Raw genomic sequence first — 12191 nt, forward strand, 5'->3', positions numbered from 1 at the left:
TATTCCTTGAGAAAATAAAGGATTGTGTTTGCTTTCATAAATCTGTAGTTAGTAACTGTACTGCAAAGACTGTATATAGGAAGTTTATATACACAATGAGAATAACTTGTTTAACACTAACAGGTATATACTAAGGTATAAAATCAAGTGCTTAACTTAAACTTTATTTACAAATGTTCTTCTATAAATAAAGATGCCATCCCACCCCTCTTAAGATATCATAACTGATAACATCTAGAAAAACATTTACATAGTTCCAGTATTTCTTCAGGAAAAAGTAATGGAAAGAGCATATTGGAACTGTTTAAGATATAAAAACACAACTGAAAAAAACTTGTCCAGCTATTAATTTGCTATTCCAAGGAATAACATTGCAATAATTTTTAGAAGAGGTAAATGTTTTATAATAAAATTTAAGTAGCATGGTTTCATTAGGATTCTTTAGGATTTTTCTTGCAAACTCGTATTTATATTGCCTTTTATTATAAAACAAATCATCACTGTAAAAAGGGCACCGACTTTTACACACAGATTTTTCTATCAATGAACTTAAGTAGAAACTGGGCAGATTTCACCACTTAGGTCACTAATAAAATAACATATGTAGGAAAGAAACTTAAAATAAAAACAATCATAAGACTACCTGACTTACAATATTAGAATTCTCCACAAAAGCAAACGGCATTTTCTCCCATATTTACTACAAATTTGAATTTTTCACAGCCAAGATAACAGACAAAATATTTAACCAAAAAGTTCAGAATTCTAAGTTACCAGTTCATCATTTTACATATAATAGTTATTTTTAAAAATCCTTTAAAGTTTATTTAGGAGAATAATCAATTTTGCACAACTAGGCCAAAAAGAACTTCAGAACATTGAAGGGAAAAGAAAAAGAAAAACCTCATCCCTGAGAAGTGAGAGAGAAAAAAAAAATCTCCGAAAACACAGAAGTGACAGTCATGTACCCTTTCAACAATCTTCATCATAGCATGAACTTTATTGACAATCAGCAACCAAATATATCCCAATCCTGGGTAATCATTCCTTCTGATGATCTGATCTTCTTTGTAATGAAACTTTAAAGTGCAACAATTAAAAAGAATCAGATAAATAGGGTCTCTGGTTTTATTGTCAGCTTTACTTTTGAGTGTAAAAATGACCAGCTATGATATGTATATCCCACAATGACCAAAATCATAACTTCTGTTGGCATTTCTTCCTCTGAGTATCCATTTCCCCCACTCATCTTCACCCAAATAATAAAAGTAATACAATTGCAATAGAGTTTACTATTATCAATGGCACTGTAAAAGAAAAAAAAAATTGGTTACTATAGTGGAAAATATCTGTAAAAGCTAAATAATAACTAACATCCAGAAAGAAAGGATACATCTAACAGTCGTCAAAATATATAGCAAATAATTCTAACAGAGAAGTAGTCAAACATGCACTGGATCATAAAATCCAAAACTTATTTTAAAGAGGATGTGTATCACTGTAGATTACAGTCATACTGAACAGCAGACAAGTACAAAACGCTTGTGCATAGTGCTGGTGCAGCTATGGGAACACAAGCACAACCCCAGGCAGAAAGAGACTCTCATGGCGGTCAATGCCACTTGATATTAGGAAAACAGTGGAAATTAGATTCAATAGTACCAAAGAGGTTTCATCACTAATTTAATAATGAATTTATTATTCTAACTAGTCATAATTAAATCAGTTAACACACACACACAAACACACAGTCCTAAACGGTTTTAAATTCATTTGTTCTAGTTCCTCTAAAATATTTTTCCAGTAGAGAATAAATGACAGATACAGACCTTTTTCTTCCCTAGAAAGTCTCAAGTTTCTAAATGACTTAAAATTACTTAAAAGCAAGTTGTCCAAAAGGCATTATTGTTCAGCAATGGCAGGTAATGTGCAAACTAAAAGAGATACCTACACTTTCTAAGCACATTAGGGTAAAGCAAAAAAAAAAAAAAAAAGAACAAAACCCACCACAAAAATGGAATGTGACAGTATTCATTTGCAGAAATTTTCCTACTTAAGTTGACCCAAAAGAATAAAACTTAAGTTTTTCATCTTACCTCTCATCACAGTTCTTACAGATCGAATAAGGTTCATTAGCTGAGATTTAATTCCTGGCTCCTCTCCGAATCCTCCAATTCCCTGGTCTGTTCCCCAGCCAACTGTATAATATAAAGACAATTTATAGAGACGTTGAAGTTTATTATGTACTTGCCTTGCTCCTTCATTAGGCACCTTTTAAAAGATTAGCTTAAGTCTTCATTAAAGACAATGTATGTGTGCCAGACATTGGTGCACCTGGTTAAGTGCTCACATTACAGTGCGCAAGGATGCAGGTTCAAGCCCCTGGCCCCACCTGCAGGGGGGGAAGCTTCATGTGACGTGAAGCAGGACTGCAGGTGTCTCTTCTCTCTCCCACTGTATCTCCTCATCCTCTCCCAGTTTCTCTCTCTATACAATAATAAATGAATAAAAACATTTTTAGAAAAGACAATGTATAAAGTCATGACTTAAAAAGTCACAAGACCAACTTAGAGTACACTTTTCACTTGAAAGTGTCCACAAAGTTCATTTCCACTTTGACTTTTTTAAAAAATTTACATACTAGATTATTATATGGCATTTAACCCAGTGAAGATTAAATGTGATTGGGATTTTTCTCCTTAAACTAATAAAACATTATTCAGGTCAGAACCAAAAACCAAAGTTTGAACAGCAGAGCTTGCTCAATTAAAAACACTACAGTTGAAATTCACTATCTGTACTACTGAGGGGAATGTTAACATCAGCTTTGTCCCAACTTGGTTTGGCCAAGGGCTACATCTGTTTTTCTCTTAGTCATTCTTGTTCATTTCTCAATTTGGAGGTGAGGAATTTAGCTCTTCACCTTTCCACTTATTCTCAAAAATAAGTCTTTTGTTTTCTACATCACTTTCCTGGTGTTATGTATCATTAGATCTTTACCTGTATTTTTTTTTTAATTGCCTTATAAATTCTTCTAAAGATAGCGTGTCCTCATTTCTGAAATTTGCCCTTCTCTTGTTCAGGTTCACTCATCACATCTCATATGACCACTTATATTATTATCTCTTATGACTGAAGGGCTTAATTAATTCCTGACATGATAACCCTTAAACCTGAAGACAAAGAACAATTTTTTTAAAACAATTTTTGAGAGAAATTCAGACAGAGACACACAGAGAGACCAGAGCACTGCTCAGCTCTGGCTTATGGTGGTGCGGGGCATTGAACCTGGGATTTAGGAGCCTCAAGCATGAGAGTCTGTTTGCATAACCATTATACTATCTCCCCCACCCACAAATCTTTATTTTATGCACGAGAGAAGCAAGTATTAGGAAACAAGATTTCATTTTCCTTTATCAACTTTCATTTGATTGAAATAAAGATTAATTAAATAATGGTCAGTGTTGTTATCTCTCTCTTTTGTCAGAGCAACACAGGTATAGCTTAACACAAATCTGATGTTCAAGTTCACAACAAACTATATTTTGACTCCCACTCACCCTTCAACGTCTAGTTTACACTGTGTTCATGGCCTTTCCTGTCCACAGAGGTAGCTACGTTCTCACAGTGCAGCCATCAGCCAGTGCTTACTATTGTGACCTTTACCAACTCTTTCAAAGGGTGCCTTTGCAATCTCCTTGTGTCAACCCCTTGAGTAGTTTCCTTAAAAGTCGTATTTTCCTATCCATATTTTCCTTTCCATTGCCTGCTGAATGAAATTACAAATTCCTCAAAGTGCCATGCTAGCCTTAGATCCTACCATTGTTCTGAGTATCCCTATTTGTGTTGCATACATCTAGGCAGCTTCTGAATCCAGGTCTGTCTGACTTTAGCAACAGGGCCTTTATCCCCCAAATAGTTACTACATGGTTAGCTGCTTTCCAGAGCCTACCAGATTATAAAATCCTGTTAAACAGGAGCTGAATTTAATCTTCTAGCTAAGGAAGCTGCAAAAGAATCACTGAATTAAATCTTTCTCCTAACACTTGACAGTAAAGGAGTAAGTTAGCAAGAGAAGTCAACCAAAAACTGTGTAACTGTTAGACAAAGGATTTTCATAGCTGAGGCTCTTAAGTCCCAGGTCCCATTCTGGGCATCACCACATGCCAGAGCTGAGTGGTATTCCGGTTAAAGCACCAACCCTCAGTTAATTTTAGCCTACTCTATTCTTATGTCACTAAAATTAAAAAAAAAAAAAAAAAGAAAGAAAAAACTGACTCTGGGGGTTGAGAGAATAAATCACTTGTCTAGTTATTCAACAGATAAATACAGTGACAAATATAAAAGATCTGGTGTCAGAATTATTCTACTACAACAAACAGTTTTCCTTTAAAGTACTACTTAGGGAGTCACTGTTGCTTTTTAAGGACCGTGGCCAATTTTTAAAGAGCTTTGCTTTTTTAAGGAGAAAGATTTAATTTACTGATTCTTTTGCTGCTTCCATAGCTAAAGGGCCTAGCAGAGAATAAATATAAGGCCAGTGAGTAGTAGCTGCCAAAAATTTCAGGACAAAACTTCAAAAACTCAACAGAAAAAACAGCGACCCATTCAAGTTCAGTCAACAACCCTCACTCCTGTTTTATTTTTATTTTTAAAGTTTTTTAAATATTTATTTATTCCCTTTCCCTTTTGTTGCCCTTGTTTTATTGTTGTAGTTATTATTGATGTCACTGTTGTTGGGTAGGACAGAGAGAAATGGAGAGAAGAGGGGAAGACAGAGAAGGGGAGAGAAGGATAAGTCACCTGCAAACCTGCTTCACCGCCTGTGAAGTGACTCCCCTGCAGGTGGGGATCCGGGGGCTCGAACTGGGATCCTTACGCCGGTTCTTGCGCTTCTCCCACTCCTACTGTTTTAAAAGGAAAGTCCTACCTACAGTTCTGACGGTTGGCTGACCCTAAGCAAATCTCAGCCTATCGATTACTGTATTTGAGAAAGAGAACAAATGTACTTTACTTTGTTAGTGTCACTAACAAGAGATGGATTCTTGAGTCAGATGGCTACACTTGAATCCTTGTTGTGTTACTTTCTAGCTTCAGAGCATTTAGAAAAGTCAGGGCCTCTCTTCCTTCTACAGTTCAGGGCCCCATTTTGAGAAGTGGGAACGAATATAGTACCCGTCTCACAGGGTTGCTGTGAGCATTACACAAGTTAGTAGATCTGAAGCACCTGACACAGATCTTGGCATTTAGTCACTAGTGTTAAGTTATATTATTGTTAAGCCAACTCAACTGTTACACCTGCCAACTCCACAAGCCCTACTTAGAAAGGCTGTTTCCTTCATCCACTCACTCATGCTTCCAATCGGTCCTCCATACTGCAGCCAGAAGAGGCTTGCAAATGACACACATCTGGTCATGCTACTGCCTGTGTGTAAACCTTACTTTCACCTGCCTCAGCGTTTTCAGCAAGCTCACGTTCCAAACTTCTACCCCTCCTTCACTGTCGCCTAGTTAATGTTCACTCACTGTGAGATTGGGGTGTGGACCCATTTCCTCCAAGGACACTTTCACAGGATTAGGCCCATCCTGCACTCCACTTACGGAACATTTCTCATACTTGTTTAGCTTTATTTTTAATTTACTTAACACTGGCTTTCAGTATTATAAGGTTTTTTTTTTTTGGAGTCCAGCTCCACATGCATGAGTATATGTATATACAACTCACTGCACTCCCATCAAAGTTCCTGTGCGCTCACCGTAAATGCAGCCTTGTCTCTCACCTCCCCCGACCCCCGACCCCGACCCCCCAGGCTAATGATGATAAGCATCCATTAGAAAGGACTGGGCAACTACTGTAACTCCAGCTTTTCCTGCTCGGGCCTAACCCGTAACTGAGGCTCAATAGCTCTTCCGGTGGGTGCACCGCGATGAATCAGGCCTGCGGGCAGCAGCCAAACTCTGGGCGCGGGCAGGGAGGCCCCGGCGGGACCACCCGCGTCTGCACCGCGCGCTCCCGGGTCCCCGCACGACTCCGGGCGCCTCGTGGGCTCCCCCGCAGCCACGCTTCTGAAACTCCGCCTGGGAGCGGGGGTGGCTGGTGGCCGCAGCGCCCCGGCACTTCTTCTCCAGGCCGGGAAGGACACCCCGGGGGCCTCGGCCGGCCCGTTCGCCCGGGCATCTCCGCTCCAAGGGGCCACGCCCCTGCCCGTCGCTGAGCCCCCCCCGACCGCAGGTTCCTACTTCACACGCGGCCACACCGCGCGGGCCTCTCAGCTCCGGCCCGGCTCACCTAAGCCCTCGCCCCACGGCGACCCCCACCGCCCGGGGCCCGCACACAGCGCGCGTCTGGGGGGCCCCGCGGTCCCCTCACGCGTCCGGCTCGGCCCGCGCGCCCAGCTTCCGCCGCCGCCTCGCCCGGCCCGCCCGGCGGCCCCACTCACTGTTCTTAAGAAAGCGCTCTTCGTGCAGCACGGCGATGGCGTTCACGCACAGCAGGGCCGCCTGCAGCAGCGAGTACAGGGTGAAAGCCATGGTGACCCTGGGAGGCTAAGGGCCAACTGAAGCCGCTGCCGCCGCCGGCCGGGACGTGGCGCGGGCGCCCGCCTACGGTGGCCGAGGAGGCCCACAATCGGCTCGCTGAGAAGCCCCGCCCCGTTGGTCTAAGCCCCGCCCACCCAGCCTTCCGCGAGGCCTGTCTGCTCAGCCAGCAAGACCTACCTCTGTGGTCCGATGCAATAACCCCGCTGTGCCTATTGAGTTCGAGTCCCTTTCTTTTTTTTTATTTAATTTAAATTTTTATCAGTGATTTAATATTGATTTAAAAATTATAAGACAACAGGGGTATAATTCCACACCTTTCCCACCACCAGAGTTCCGTGCCCCCATTTCCTCCATTGGAAAACTGCAGTGGATCTCCCTAGGTCACAGATATAGGTTGACAATTATGTTTATAACTATATTTATATTTTTTCGAGTCCCTTTTATTTATTTATTTTTTCTAATTATTTTTTAGATTGAGGTGGAGAGTGAAAGAAAGAGACCACAGCACCAAAGTTTCCTTTAGTGCAGTGGGGGCTAGGCTGGAACCTGAGTGGCGCACATGGCAAAGTAGCATACCACCCAACAGAACTGTTTCTCTAGTCTTTGGCTATTGAGTTCTTGAAATACAAGTGGTTCAAATTGAAGGTGCTCTAAGTGTAAAATTCACACCAAGTTTCAAGGACCTGGGAGAAAAGCAAGACCACAAGACCGTAGACAGAACTCCTAAGAGTTTAAAAATAAGAATTACATGTCAAAATTACATTTTAAAAATATACTAGAGAAATAAGCCACAAATATGAGGGTCTTAATAATGCCACCTGATGCTTGCATTATATTTCCACTGGAGGTCAGGGGAGATAATGGTTTTGCAAAAAGACATTCTCATGCCTGAGACTTCAAAGTCCCAGGTTCAGTCACCCCTTACTATTGTAAAGCCGGAGCTGAGCAGTGCTTTGGTTAAAATAAAAAATGAAATTTCCTTTGTACAATGGAAACTGATGTTAATTTTACTATTTTACTAATGAAGAAGCTAACGACCCAACTGAGTAGCATGTTTTAAAGATACTCAATGAGAAACATTTTCTGCTTTAGCTAACTCTAGCCAGGCTCTTTTGAGCCCTTTTTCAAATTGAGATTAAACTACGCTCACCTAAACTAGAGTCAACACAAAGAATTCACGTCATTCCCTAGTCCCACATTAAAATATTTAAACAATTGTGTTGTTTCTGTTAGCTCAAGTCCAAATTGCTAACCCTTCCTAAAGTACCTACCTAAGAAAACTCTTGACCACCAAAAGAAATTATTAATGTTCTAGTCAGCATTTGGAAATAGTACTCACTTTCCACCTTTCTTAGAACATACGCTTAAAAAAGGAAATAGAAAGAAAGAAAGAAAGAAAGGGAGGGAGGAAGGAAAGGAAGGAAGGAAAGAAAGAAGGAAGGAAAGGACAGGACGAAGGAAGGAAGGAAGGAGGGAAGGAAGGAAGGAGGGAAGGAAGGAAGGAAGAAAAAGGCTTGTAATTGTGAATCCTTCCATTATCCTTTTGAGATGTTAAAGAATCTTTTTAGATTCTGGAATACCTTTCTCTAAGACCTGAACACCATTCCAATAGGTAGGCTAATTCTCTTATCTTCCAGACACCATGGGAGGGTAGAGCCTTAACTCTGAAAATTGCCAGCTAAGGAACAACCCGGCTGAGGCCTAATCAACTTTTATACTGAGAACTCCTTTTGTAATTTTTCACTTTTCTGACTATCCTGATGCCTCTCCTTTCTTAATAATTTAAAAATGCCAGTCATTTCTATACAAATTAATATTTAGTTCATACTTCACACAAACAAAATGCAGTAGTGTGTTTCTGATTAAAAGCTGTTCTTATTACTCTATTTTGTTTATTTTTGACAGTAACCATAAGAGGCTGAGTCCTGCTTTTTTAAAAATTTTTATTGGGTATAGTTTTAGCACTCATAGGCAAAATATTACTCCCTTACCCCTCTTAGCCTATGGTTTTGTCAATGTTTCCTTTTTATAAATAAAATAAAAAAGAAAAGATAAAAAAAAAAAGTATATATTACTTCCTGAACTTTTCCATGTACCTTAAAATAGAAAAAGGGAAAACAGTGCATTTGGTCCTAGGAAGGAATTTGAAAGCCCATGTGTTGCTGCTGCTGGAAGAGACACTAGTCAGAAAAGAAGAAAAAAAAAAAGGTAAAAAGCTCACCTCTCCTAATTAAATTTAAATAGGCCACCTGGTTAGGGGCTATAGGGAAGAAAGAGTGTATTTTTTTATTTATTTATTCCCTTTTGTTGCCCTTGCTGTTTTATTGTTATAGTTATTATTGTTGTTGATGTCATTGTTGATGGTGGAGATGGGAGCTTGAACCCGGGTCCTTGTGCATTGTCGTCGTTGTTGGATAGGACAGAGAGAAATGGAGAGAGGAGGGGAAGACAGAGAGGGGGAGAGAAAGATAGACACCTGCAGATCTGCTTCACCACCTGTGAAGTGACTCCTCTGCAGGTGGGGGGTGGGGCTTGAACCAGGATCCTTCCTCTGGTCCTTGCTCTTTGCGCCACGTGCACTTAACCTGCTGTGCTCCCGCCCAACTCCTGGAAAGAGTGTATTTTGTTTTTTTCTCGGAAACAGCATACATAAACACTCTCTCCAAAAGGAGGCTGAAAGGGAAAGACACAGAAAGATAAAGTGGAAGTGAGAACATTATACCAACACATCCTCCAGTTTGTCAAGATCCTCAACACCGAAAGCCTAGAAATGGCCCACCCAGTACAGCTCATGTCTTACCAGGCTCAATGTCCTGTATTCAAATCTTGACACCACAGTGAGAGCTATCAACTGTACTGGGGAGCATTGCTGTGGTGTCTTTCCTCAATCTCTCTTCTTTTTCTTATATTTTCTTTCTCCACCTCCCTTTCTTTCTCTCTCTGTCTCCATATCAGAGAATGAAAAGAATCGGCCAAGGGAGACTACTCAGTGGTGCTATTGCACTTCAGTGAGTAAAAACTGTGTATGATGGGAGTGGGCAAAAAGACATAAGACCCTCTAGACACTACTACAGAGAAGGAAAGTTGTTTTGACCACTGCAGGATTTCACACTAGGATGGGCAGGGCAGAGGGATGATGTGCATGGGCAACCTAGTGTGGTGGAAGAAGGAATTAATTTTTACTAAATTACATGTTTATTGAGATGTAGTACAGGAGGACAACTGGTAAATACCCAGGTGCATGGAATGGAGGTGAGAATAAGGTTCCCCACAGTTACCCCTCTGTGGTGCCCAGTATAATTCACAAGATCCACTACTTTTACTTTCAAAAGCATCAGGTTAATGTCTCTGGGCCTCTGTTACTTCATCTATTAAACTAGCTGATGGTGATCTGTAAGACTCCTTCAGCCTCCAAAACCTCTAGATCCATCAAAAGTAGCTTAAATATGTAAGATAGTGTGTAAGTGCCGACATCAGGTTATCTGATTCACTGTTTTTCAAAATCCTAGACTTGTAGTCTAAATTGCTAACAACAGATTATATCCTTAAAAAGCATTATTCCTCTGAGTCTTTCCTGCTCAAAAAAATCTAAAAAGTATTTTGTATCTTAGCAGCATGGAAAAACTTACTGATTGTGGTCTATTTAAAATTAGAATTGCTGCTTGGTACTGAGATGATGTCTGTATAAGACATTTTCCTGTGTTCATGTTGGATCGTCTAGCAGATATTACTGTAGAGAGAACTGTGCTTTTTCAATTTCAGACACAGGTGTGTCATCATTTGCTTCTTCAGGTTTTTTTCTCTCTTCAGGCTGACAGATGGCACATTTGAGTATTTTGGACAATCTTGCCACAGACTTCCTTTGCCACTACTAAAATGGAGGCAATATTTTCTTTCCTCTCACAGGAATCAAGAAATCAATGCCTTCAGTAAAGCTCCTTTAGGCAAGAGAGAGTAATGGGTAAGATTGTGTTGGGGGTGGACAGGTGGTGGCACACCTGGTAGAACACACATGTTACAATGTACAAGGACCTAGGTTCAAGACCCTAGTCCCTCTGCAGGTGGGAAGCTTTACAAGTGGTGAAGTAGTGTTGCAAATGTCTCTCTCTCTCCCCCTCTCTACCTTCTCCTCTCCTCTCTCAATTTCTCTCAGTCTCTATAAAAAATAAATTAACAATAAGTAAAACTTAAAAAAAATATTTATTCCCTTTCGTTGCCCTTGTTTTTATTGTTGTAGTTATTATTGTTGTTTTTCTTGATGTTGTTGTTTTTGGATAGGACAGAGAGAAATGGAGAGAGGAGGAGAAGACAGAGGGGGGAGAGAAAGATAGACACCTGCAGACCTGCTTCACTGGTTGTGAAGTGACCTGTAGGTAGGGAGCTGGGGACTTGAACTGGGATCCTTACGCCGGTCCTTGCATTCTGTGCCACCTGTACTTAACCCATGTGTTACCGCCCAACTCCCATAAAAATATTTTTAAATATTCTGTTTGGGGTAATCTTTATGTTTGAGGGCCTCCAAACACACACCTAGAAATGAAGAGTAAGATAGATGTAGAATTCATACTTAACTTTTAAAGTTAAAAAGCCTCAGTTTAGACTCAGTCTAGGATTTAGGAGTGAGTGCATTACTAAGCTCAAGTTAAAAACATTGTTTTTCTTTTATTTTTTTTCAGAGTTTAATGGTTTATAGTATAGTTGTTGACATCTGGGTACAATTTCTCATTTCCTAATTATAGATGTCTGAAAAACACTCTCACCCCCAACTTGGATCCTTTTCCAACATCATATAACAGGATCCCACCCATCCTCCACCCCAGCCTCCACACTGGGGAGTCATGTGCTTTGGTTCAATACACCACACCCAGTCCATTTTTTACTTGGTGTTCTCCCATTCTCTTCTTGTTTCTTAAGTTCTGCCTATGAGTGACATCATCTGGTCTTCAACTTTTTTCTTTTTTTCTTTTTTTGGTTTATTTCATTTAACACAATCCCTTGAAGCTCTATTAAAGAAGGCAAAGATGACTTCATCATTTTGAAAACATTTTTATTTATAAAAAGGAAACACTGACAAAAACCATAGGTTAAGAGGGGTACAACTCCACGCAATTCTTGCTACCAGAACTCTGTGTATCCTATCCCCTCCCCTGAAAGCTTCCCTATTCTTTATCCCTCTGGGACTGTGGACCCAGGGTCATTATGGGGTGCAGAAGGTGGAAGGTCTGGCTTCTGTAATTGCTTCCCAGCTGAACATGGGTGTTGGCAGGTGGATCCATACTCCCAGTCTGTCTCTCTCTTTCATTAGTGGGGTAGGGTTCTGGGGAAGCAGAGCTCAGGACACATTGGTGGGATTGTCTGTCCAGGGAAGTCCAGCTGGCATCATGTTAGCATCTGGAACCTGGTGGCTGAAAAAAGAGTTAACATACAAAGCCAAAAAAAAAATAGTTGACTAATCATGAAACTAAAGCCTGGAATAGTTCAGGTGAAGAGTTGGGGGTGGTGGTCTCCATTTTGTGGATAGTTAGTAGGCATATATCAGTTATATTCCAAAGGGCCCATGACTATACTAGTTTTTTTTTTCGTTTTTTCTGAGCTTGACATCTTATATGCAGGTGGATCCTAATTACTGTCTGGGGAGATGATGTCATGGC

General features: G+C 40.5%; 1 protein-coding gene across 1 annotated transcript; it reads right to left on the minus strand.

Moving 5' to 3' along the window:
- Positions 1-1121: 1121 nt before the first annotated feature.
- IER3IP1 (immediate early response 3 interacting protein 1) lies at positions 1122-6621 on the minus strand. The gene is made up of 3 exons (XM_007515934.3): positions 6441-6621; positions 2097-2198; positions 1122-1307 (listed from the first exon to the last, which is right to left on the minus strand). The coding sequence occupies exons 1-3, from the start codon at positions 6529-6531 to the stop codon at positions 1252-1254; spliced, it is 249 nt and encodes an 82-aa protein (XP_007515996.1). The 5' UTR covers positions 6532-6621; the 3' UTR covers positions 1122-1251.
- Positions 6622-12191: the final 5570 nt, after the last annotated feature.

This window comes from Erinaceus europaeus, chromosome 15 (assembly GCF_950295315.1).
Source record: "Erinaceus europaeus chromosome 15, mEriEur2.1, whole genome shotgun sequence".
Classification (NCBI taxonomy): Eukaryota; Metazoa; Chordata; class Mammalia; order Eulipotyphla; family Erinaceidae; genus Erinaceus; species Erinaceus europaeus.

Excerpts from the sequence above, each read along its gene's own strand:
- IER3IP1 (XM_007515934.3), bottom strand. The coding sequence starts at position 6,531 with ATGGCTTTCACCCTGTACTCGCTGCTGCAGGCGGCCCTGCTGTGCGTG. Across the intron at positions 2,199-6,440 it reads AGAGCGCTTTCTTAAGAACA|TTGGCTGGGGAACAGACCAG; the intron begins GTGAGTGGGGCC and ends TATATTATACAG. Across the intron at positions 1,308-2,096 it reads TGTAAGAACTGTGATGAGAG|TGCCATTGATAATAGTAAAC; the intron begins GTAAGATGAAAA and ends TTTCTTTTACAG.